Source organism: Cornus florida, unplaced genomic scaffold (assembly GCF_030987335.1).
Source record: "Cornus florida cultivar Cherokee Brave unplaced genomic scaffold, ASM3098733v1 CherokeeBrave_3.0.0_Hap2_Chr11, whole genome shotgun sequence".
NCBI lineage: Eukaryota > Viridiplantae > Streptophyta > Magnoliopsida > Cornales > Cornaceae > Cornus > Cornus florida.
In genome coordinates this window covers 110,514,276-110,524,080 of record NW_026775581.1, presented here as the reverse complement: position 1 = coordinate 110,524,080, position 9,805 = coordinate 110,514,276, and the positions used below count along the sequence as shown (strand labels likewise).

Below are 9,805 nucleotides of genomic sequence, written 5' to 3'. Positions count from 1 at the left end.
GATTCTCTCCGATACACTACGTACGAAGGATCATCATACTTATCAGGGACACCCGTGATCGTGTCTGGCCTAATAGAGTGTGTGATTCTCACTGCAAATAATGCACCCAAATATATTAGGTGCATTGAAGAGGATCCAAATTAGTGTTTCTTAATGTAAAATTAGTGATTATCCAGTTTAATTCTGGTTTTATAACAAATGAAGTGAATTGTTATGGTTCAAGCCATATTATAACTTACAATTAATATATATATATATATATATATATATATATATATATATATATATATTTCTTGCTTTTCTCTTTATTATTTTCTCCAAAAATTCATAAGGAGTTATGAATTTAAAAGAAATGAATTTTAACATTCTTTATTGAGAATAGAATGGTATTTTGAGAACACAACCAAACACACAGATATCTGCTTTTTTGGGCCCATATAGAGGGGGAGGAATTTCCAATGAGCGTGACTTCAGACCAAACTTAGTTGGGCCACCAGGTCGAGATCAAGCCCATATTCAAAGCATCTTTCACAAGACTATATACAACATCAGTTTCAGTATCTTTGCTCTGTCGTTCATTTTCTCTTTGTTCACTCGCTGCATAAAAAAGCTTCGCAGATCTCTTCATTTCTCTCTCTACATATCTTCATTTCTCTCTCTACAAGACTCGAAATCACTCAACAGCAGGTACTCTTCTTACGATTCGTCTTCGAATTCTTAACTTATACTGCTTTATTTGTTTCATTTGATGCATAAAGTTTGCTTTTTTAATTTACTCTGCATCCAAATGATCAATCTTAATTTGAACTATTTAGGTTGATTTCTCTTTTTTCATTTTTTTTTTTTCTTTTTGTTGATGGGTTTGACACTTGAGGTCATAGTTGTAAACTTTTCCGCATATTTGTTTTAATTGTTGGAATCACAACCACAAAGATGGTTAATTCCGCAGAGTGTTGACCAGATCACATAGGTATTTGATTTGGGTTTTTCTTATTCCTCTGCTTAAAAACCCAGTCTTTGAGATCCAATGATTGCATGTTTTTCTTTGCTACAATTTCTATCTTTACAGGGTCTATATGTTTGGTTCGTGGTGATTGTAACCTTAAAGCTTGTGTGTGTGTGTGTGTGTTTTTTTTTTTTTTTTTTTAAATTATTAAAAAAAAAATTGTGCTTTTTTAACTCTATTTTGGGTTAACTATATTAGTTTCTTTGTTAGGGTTTAATGCATGGTTTTAGATATTATTTTATTGTCATATGGGATTCTAGGCTTTGCCTCTTAGATTCACTACATTTCAGATTGTATTGATTATATGTTATCTGTATTTATACGCTGAGTCAAACCTGCATTCAATGAATATTCTTGTTCCCGGTTTGGTCCCTAAACAATTAACAAAAATTAGAAAGTGATATTTTGAATAACACCCGCACACACAACTTACACAACAAACAATGACAGATAAAGCCTTTTCCAAGCTACTTGGATTGAGCTACATGAATGTTATATTTTCATCGTACTTTATGTAAGGCTAATATCAGTGGAAGCACTTGTTGCCCTATCTTTCCTTACCTACTCTACCAATGGTAATTTTGGCTTTTCCATTCCCTTAGGATTACCCTCAACATGGACCATGTTACTCATCGTAAAATGTGAACTTGGTGGTCTTCTTTGCATATGTCCAAACCATCTTAATTGATTTTCTCACATTTTTATCTCCAACAGGTCCTACTTCAACCATCTCATGAATGCGTTCAATCTAATTCAACTCCTCAAGGCCAACAAGCCCATCCATTTACATATTCTACCTTAAAGTATCGACTATTATAAGTTCATAACGTTCTTGAGTACTGCCTTATTTTGCTGTGATGTTAGGAGAATTGATTTCCTGTTTGCTTTTCTAGTCTTCTTCATTCTTTTATGTGCTGAGGTATTTAAGCATCCACATTGAAACTAATGTTTCCTTATTTCTTTTCTTTTCAATGTTTAAATGCGACTGTTTTTTTTTTCATTTTTGGGCTGTTCTTTAGTACACTGTTGCAGCTGGAATTTTTTATTTCTTCTTTGGTTTCATTAATCACTATTTATATTCTTTACATAATTTTTTTGCAGTGCTTCTTTTCTTTTTGGTGATGTTTTTTTATTTGCAAATTTCTTAAAGCGGGCATATTTTTTGTTTTATCAATTTTTCTTCAGATACGATATTCTATAGTTTCTCTATTTAATTGTTTTGATTATTCTTCTTATATTATACTGTTTTGAATTCTAGGCAGATGGCAATGCAGTCAGCAAGCCCTGCTGCTGCTCTTCCCAGTGCCCATGTTGTTGGAAATGCCTTTGTAGAGCAGTATTACCACATTCTTCATCAATCTCCTGATTTGGTTTATAGATTCTATCACGATTCGAGTGTACTGAGCCGACCAAATTCCAATGGAGTAATGACTTCAGTGACAACCATGCAAGTAAGTTAATTACGAATAAAGCTTCTGTTGAGTTGTATATATTTGTTCATCATTTGATGTATATATGACAGATAAGCTGCATCATTATTCTTACTTAGAAAGTTAATAAGTGTAGAAAGAAACTATTTTAGGGCGATCCTTATCTCAGTTACTAGATTTCCCTTGAATGCCACTTTGATGCTGTCATGTTTTGTAACTCCAAAAACAAAATAAAAAAAAAGAAAAAAAGAAAGATATGTTACTTTTTTCATCAATTTAATACTATGTAGTGCTTGGAGCACATTTTTGGTTCCATGGTGGACTCCAAATGATAATCCATTTACGATCAACTTATTTTACTGAATTATTTTTCTTTTCAATATGTGATGGCCCATTCAACAGTTAATTCTTGGATCAAAATTTTTAGATAATTTCGTCAATATAATGCGTGTACTAGCATCAATGTAAACAGTGAGGTTTAGAGCTGTGTTACATGGATTTAGGTATGTCAATTGGGTGCAGTTGGACGTTTAAGTTTGGACCTCACTGAATTCCAAGTCTTAGGATACAGGAGAATTTGTCCAAAATATGGGTACTGGTATGCAGACATGTCTTATGTTATACACTAATGTAATCAAGATTGCTAGGATTGGAATCATACGTTGAATTAATACATGGTTCATAGGATCAGATCAAGGATTGTAAGGTTTAAAAAGTGAACAGAAATGAAAAAGTATAAAACTATTTGTCTAAATAAAGAATTTTTAAGATAAGATACCACCAAAGGCTTAGCTCAAGTTATATCTGCTCCTTCTTGGAAGATTGATGGTTCGAGTCCCCAATGGGACAATCATTGGTGTGTTTGTTTGAATTACCTATCAAAAAACCTCAGGGGATGAGTATAATTTACCCCCCCAAAAAAATAAGATAGAGAACCAGTCGAAAAAATATTAAACCATATAGAAAGATTATTACAAACATATGGAACATGTATGTATAGATAACTTCATCCAAGTAAATTATATATATAAGTTATTTGGTTTCCTTTTCTGTTACATTTCTCAATTTATGTGCCGTCAGAATATTAAATATAAAATGAATGGAACTTTAGCTGCTCTTGAAGAGAAATTAATTGACCCAATGTCTATAAAAGCTCGATAAATCTTAAAATCGAACATCACTTGCACAAAGAGGCACAAGTATCAAACATCGTCATATTCTTTTTGATTCATTGAAAGTTATACCAATTCTTAAAGGATTGCAAGATGAATTAAATAGCACAGGGAAAAAGAAAAGAAAGAATTTAAAAACACAAGAAAAAAACAAATTGTGAGCCCATGAAAAAGAAAAGAGGGGGGGGGGGGGGGGTTGGGGGTTGAAGTTGATGAGTTGATGCTCTTATATTCAATATGGAATTTGCGAAACATTGATTATCAAGAGAGAAAGAAAGGGAGAGAGGAAAATTTATAAACTGACATCTCACAATCCTACAGAACATGAAGAGGCCATTCTTTTTTAGACTTCTACCCATTACCCAACAACACAATGCCCTTGAAGATTATAAATCGAGTACCTATGTACATTGGAGAAAAGTGAAAGACCTCCTACATAGGTACAATCATTTACAACAGTGTGAAGAAATGACTCTAGAAGGAGACTACTACAACAACAATAATTGATCTTCTCCTTTGAAGCTACATAGAGAAGGAAACAGTGAAAAAAAGTGGATTGAAATCAGTCATGAAATTGTATGCAAAAGAATCACAAACTGAAGAGAACCAAAAAAAAAAAAAAAAAAATGAATTTGAAGATTTTAACTGGAAGAAGAAGAATAAGCAGCACAAATTCGAGTTAGCAAAAATAATAATAATAATCTGTACCTCAAGAAACTGTACTATACCCTCTCACTTTAGTTTAATATTTGGATATCTTGCTGATGGCATTTGTTGAAAATCGTCGGAAGGAGATTTCGCTTTGCCTGTTGCTTGTAGTAGACGCAAATCTTTCACCTTATTTTCCAGTTTCTTTGAATTCTCTTCCAGGTGTAGCCTGGTGTAAGGATCTGCCTAAGCTTGCCCGGGCTCTAGCCACCCAGTCTAAGAACCTCTGGACATCCTAATCCCTGCGATATGTTGTGGAAGCATGCCCCTCATTATGTTGGTACCATGGAACTTTCAAAAATAGACAATATTAAAGCCCACCACTCTTAAGTCACTCAAACAACAAAAAATGCTTAGAAACCATAACACACTCCTGTTTCCAATCATGAACTCTTCTTAGCTAACTATTTCGTTTGTGGGAGGTTCCATAGAGATGCGGAAATTCCTTTATAAGAGAGGTCTCCCTAAGCAAATATCTCTCTCTCCATTCCCTCTGCTACCTCCTCTTTAGCAATATCACAAGACACGTTCATAATAACTTTCCAAAGTCCCAAACCATTTTTTCCGTGAACTTTCTGGTCACTCCTTGCCATCAACAAATCCATACTCCCAAACCACCACTTTTCTTTCATAAATTCTCTCTTTTTTATTTTTTTATTTTTATTTTATTTTTTATCAAATTTACATAGGCTTTCCTGTAATGCGCTCGATTTATATGAATTAAGAATCTAAAACATAATGTGCCACACTATTTATGACAATGAATAGAATGCCAGTTAGCAAGGTGGAACTTAAACTCTTCTCGCCTATCTACCCAAAGAAAGTCCATCATTGCATTTGTGCACTGGGCTGACAACTTGCAGCTTCATCCACCATTGGTACCCCATCTTTGACTGCTTAATCGTGGGATCTATCTTTGGTGATCATACTACTTCGTCTCTATTCAACTTGAAAGAACTGAATTGTAAAGTTCTAAAATTGAAGTGTTGTTTGATGTTTTCTGATAAACAAAACCCTGTCTTGTTTGCTTTTTATCAGGCAATCAATGACATGATTCTATCTTTGGACTACAAAAACTGTAAGGCAGAGATAAAAACTGCAGATGCTCAGGAGTCTTACGAGGGGGGGGTGATCGTCTTAGTAACAGGATGCTTAACTGGAAAGGACAATATAAAAAGAAAATTTACACAAACATTTTTTCTGGCACCACAAGAGAAAGGCTACTTTGTCCTTAATGATGTTTTTAGGTATGTTGAGGAAATTGAATCATTGGAGACCAGTGCCGTGTCAGTTAATGGTATCAATGACAATGCTCCAGCAGCTTCCTTGCCATCAGGTCCAGGTTGGTTTTATTCTTTGTCCTCAATTTACATTATTGAAGTTGTTTTCATAATCAATCTTGGGATGGCTTTTATTTTTGTTTTCAGAGCCCATTCAAGCTCCCGATCTTCCCGCATCTGATCCTGCAACTACCTTTGAGGCTGAGGATCTAAACATTGGGGAGGAAATTTGTGACCCTTCAGATAATGAGGGGGGATCAACTCTTGAAGAAGAGGTTGTTGATGAACTCCCAACTCAATCAATTCAAAATGAGATTATTGCAAGTGTCAGTTCAGATCCCTCTGCAGCCCAAGAGGGAAAGAAATCTTACGCATCAATTGTGAGTTCAGGGCCAACGTTACTTTGAAGGTGGTTTGTCTCAACGCTTTATTTGACTTTTATTGCACTGAATTTCATTTAGGTGAAGGTAGCGAAGGTTACCAAAGTGTCTACTCCAGTCTATGTTCCTACCAACAGTGTGAGGATGGTACATGCCAGTGCTGATCAGCAGTCACTGGGTTCTGCAAAAAATTCTTGTGAACCAGAAGCATCAGCTCCTATCAGTGACAATGCTCCTGGAAGTGAAAATGCTTATGAGGAAGGTAACCATTCTTTTGCATTGAATAAATGATATACACATTTACATTGAAGGCGAGTTTCTATGTTGGAAAACTTTATGAACACTCTTCTATTATCGAAGCTTGAATCTTTCAGAGATGTCTGATTTATGGTGTGTAGATGTTATGTTGGAATTAGTATCAATAAAAGATGTCCAATATGTCATGTTGCTATAAATTCTCTAATACAAATTAATGTTTTAATATTGACTTTATAGTTTATACATGTTAAAGTTGAAGGTCACTCCATATATATACGAAATTTGCCTCCGAATGCAATGGTCACACAGCTTGAGGAAGAGTTCAAAAAATTTGGGCCTATAAATCGTGGTGGCATTCAAGTCAGAAGTAATAAGGTCTGCTTCAGCATTGCTCTGTGAATGCTACAACTCATCTTATATATATATATATATATATATATATATATATATATATATATATATGATATTAATGCTTCGTCTTTACTTCTTGTGCCTTGCAGCAAGGGTTTTGTTTTGGCTTCGTTGAATTTGAGTCCTTGATTTCTATGGAGAATGCAATAAAGGTACCACCTTATACTTTGTTATTTCTCCTTTTTTAGTTGTAATTGCTATCTTTTGTTGCTCTCGTAAAATCCCAAACACCTTCCCTCTTCTCTAGAAGGAAATTAATACTCTCTCTGGAAAACAATATATCCTTCACTAATCCATGCTGGTTCATTTTGTTAGAGTTAAAGCATGAGGAAAATCTTTCTTTCTTTAAATAGATTATCTCTCATGACAAGTTGTTACTTGATTGTTATTTTTATGTTGAGAGATTTTTATTTGATTATTTTGGTCTTTCCCATCATTCACCTTTGTTATGGAAATAATGTAACCAAGTAAAAGCATTTATTATTGTTATGTCACACAACATTTAGTAGCAACTTTCGCTCTCACTTGGCTTGCACATCTGCCCATGCTTAGGCATCCACTTGTGGCTAGGGAATAAAAAAGCTTACCAATGAGACCCCCCCTACCTATTTATAGGCAACAATCTAGCAAAGGAACGGTTATGATTATATTTATTCAATGGCTTAGATCAACTCTCTTATAATAATATAGGTTTTTCTAACTTAATCCAATAAGCTCCATAAACATTTAATACATACTACAAAACTACATTCTTCCCTACTTGTTTTAGAAACGAATGGACTCAAGCATGCCATGTGGATGCCATGTAAGCATCCAGTGAGCACGTGGCGCGGGTTTGGTGTTATCTTTGCTTGGATCTTAATACTTTCAGTTCAATATGTTGTGACCTGTTACAAATAAGTGAAAAATTCTATTATTAAGTTGGTCGTTTTCTTTTTGTTCATAATTTTGGGGGGCCACTTATAGTTATTGGTTAAATCAGACCATGCTAATGGCTGGCTCTAACTGTACTTGGATAGAATGTTCAGTATGGTTTGTAACACTGTTACTCACTGCTCATAATTTGCACTTCTTCCTCTCATGTATCTATTGAAGATTTTGCTTTATGTCAGGCCTCACCTCTAACAATCGGGGGTCGTCAAGCTGTTGTTGAGGAAAAGAGAACCACAACACGAGGCAAGTTAGGAATTTATTTTAAATCGTTCAAGCTAAATGGAACCTGGGGCTTCCCTGTGAAAATTTGACGTTGGCCTTGGGGATAGATTGATAATTTGTTTTGCTGTTGATTCTTGCAGTTGTAAGCAGTGGGAGAGGGAGGTACACTTCAGGGAGAGGTGGATTCCGGAGTGATAGCTTCAGAGGCCGTGGGAACTTTGGCGGTGGCAGGGGCCATAGCAGGAATGAGTTCAGAAACTCAGGCGACTTTTCGGGCCGATATAAAGGTCCTAGTGGACGCAATGTGGAGGAATATCAACGAGTTGATCGAAGTGGAAGTGAGAAATTTGGCCGTCAAGGTGGTGTAAATAAGAGTGCTGTTCCATCTTAAAGTTTAGCAAATTATCTTTTCAACAACTGATTCTTTGACGGTAATGAGGTATATTACCCCCTTTTTTCTTTTCTTTTTTTAAATTTTAGGCTAGGCTTCTTCATATAAATTTTAAACCCCCATTTTCCTTATTGGGATCGTGGTTAGAGATAACATGAGCTGGTAAGTTGTTTTGGTGCATTTAAGGATTCTTGTATACATAAATGGCATGAGTTATGGTTAGTCTCCTATTCTTTCATAATGTTGTACTGGTTTTTCTTCTCTCTCTCTCTAAAGAAACTGCGTAAACTAAGTAAAATTGATGAGTATAATTGCTAGCATGATGCATATCCATGTTGGCTAGTTTCAATCTAATTTCTGCAGGTTGGACACAAAATATGAAGCTGCAAAAGCAGCTGAGCCACCATGAAGCAGAGCGACCACAGTATAAACATTGCTATTTCACCACTGAAACGACTCGATAAGGAGAATCCTAACCCTCTGCTAGCTGCCCATGCCTGATAGTATGGGCCAGCTTGCTCTGCTTGGTTAGAAAATCTCAGCTACTCTAGCATTGTTGATAACTGGATTATTCCTGGGGCCTTGAAAGACACTGTTGTGCCAGAGATGATATATTAGTGGGTGGGTATTCACTTGTCATTAGTCATGACCCAATATATATATATATATTGAGATTGTGCTTATCAATAGTTGTAAGCCTAGTGTTTGTGTGTGTTAAACTGTTAATATAGGGGAAAAGAAAGAAGTTAAACCAGGAATATAAGCAAAATATGCCAAAATCCATTATGCCAGATTTTGTTCCTCATTTTATGTGGTCTTGGATTCTATTCGTTTGTATGTCCATTAACTTGACCTCTCCTAAGAGAGATAACACAATCTCAATATATAGATATTGGGTCATGACATAGATATTGGGTCATGACAGGTGAATTCACACAGTAACACCCCCACTAATTTATTGTCTCCGGCACAACAGTGTCTTTAACATAGTCCAGCAAGGAGACTACAATATAAATTACAGGGGAGATGTGTGTTTGCACTCCTAAAATAGTTCTCAAATAAAAAGGATGGTTATAGAACCATGTTTAGTGGGAAATTTTAGAAATGCAGTTACCTTTTTAATGCCAACAATTTTTTGTACCTGATGAAATATATATATAGAGAGAGAGAGTTGATTGCACAAAACTTCCTGAAATATAAAATAATAAAAGAAAATTGTGATTTACCCTAGAACATGTTTTACTTCTTGGTTTCATTTGTTGTTTTGGCAACAATCCCAAAATATTATTTATAAAAATAAATAAATAAAAGTCTCTCTAGCTGTTTGTCAAATTATTTCTCCTCAATACGTTCTCTCTTCTCTCTCCATGAAAATAGCCTCTCCTTTAGACTTTTTTACATTCGCAATCCCGAAGGAGTGATCGAAATGGAAAACTCAAAAATGCGAAGCCCAGAACATACTTTCCTAACCAATATTTTTAGAACGTCTTCGAGAACATACTTTCCTAACCAATATTTGTTTCCATGTTATCTTGCCATTCGAATAAATAAAAAATAAAATCACGAGGGTACTCGTAATGAAATGATCCATCCAAGTAGAGATGTTTTTAAATG

At 35.1% G+C, this 9,805-nt stretch overlaps 1 protein-coding gene across 3 annotated transcripts; it reads left to right on the top strand.

Moving 5' to 3' along the window:
• Window positions 1–558: 558 nt before the first annotated feature.
• Window positions 559–8,432, top strand: LOC132282663 (nuclear transport factor 2-like). 3 transcript variants are annotated; one of them, XM_059784406.1, is made up of 10 exons: window positions 559–687; window positions 1,721–1,809; window positions 2,265–2,457; window positions 5,355–5,658; window positions 5,744–5,976; window positions 6,058–6,238; window positions 6,488–6,609; window positions 6,735–6,797; window positions 7,758–7,821; window positions 7,941–8,432. In XM_059784406.1, exons 3-10 carry the CDS (start codon window positions 2,269–2,271, stop codon window positions 8,189–8,191), a joined length of 1,407 nt encoding a protein of 468 aa, XP_059640389.1. In that variant the 5' UTR covers window positions 559–687; window positions 1,721–1,809; window positions 2,265–2,268; the 3' UTR covers window positions 8,192–8,432. The 3 variants fall into 3 exon arrangements, with proteins under 3 accessions (XP_059640389.1, XP_059640390.1, XP_059640388.1); XM_059784407.1 differs by lacking the exon at window positions 1,721–1,809 and having other exon boundaries at window positions 5,355–5,652; XM_059784405.1 differs by lacking the exon at window positions 1,721–1,809.
• Window positions 8,433–9,805: the final 1,373 nt, after the last annotated feature.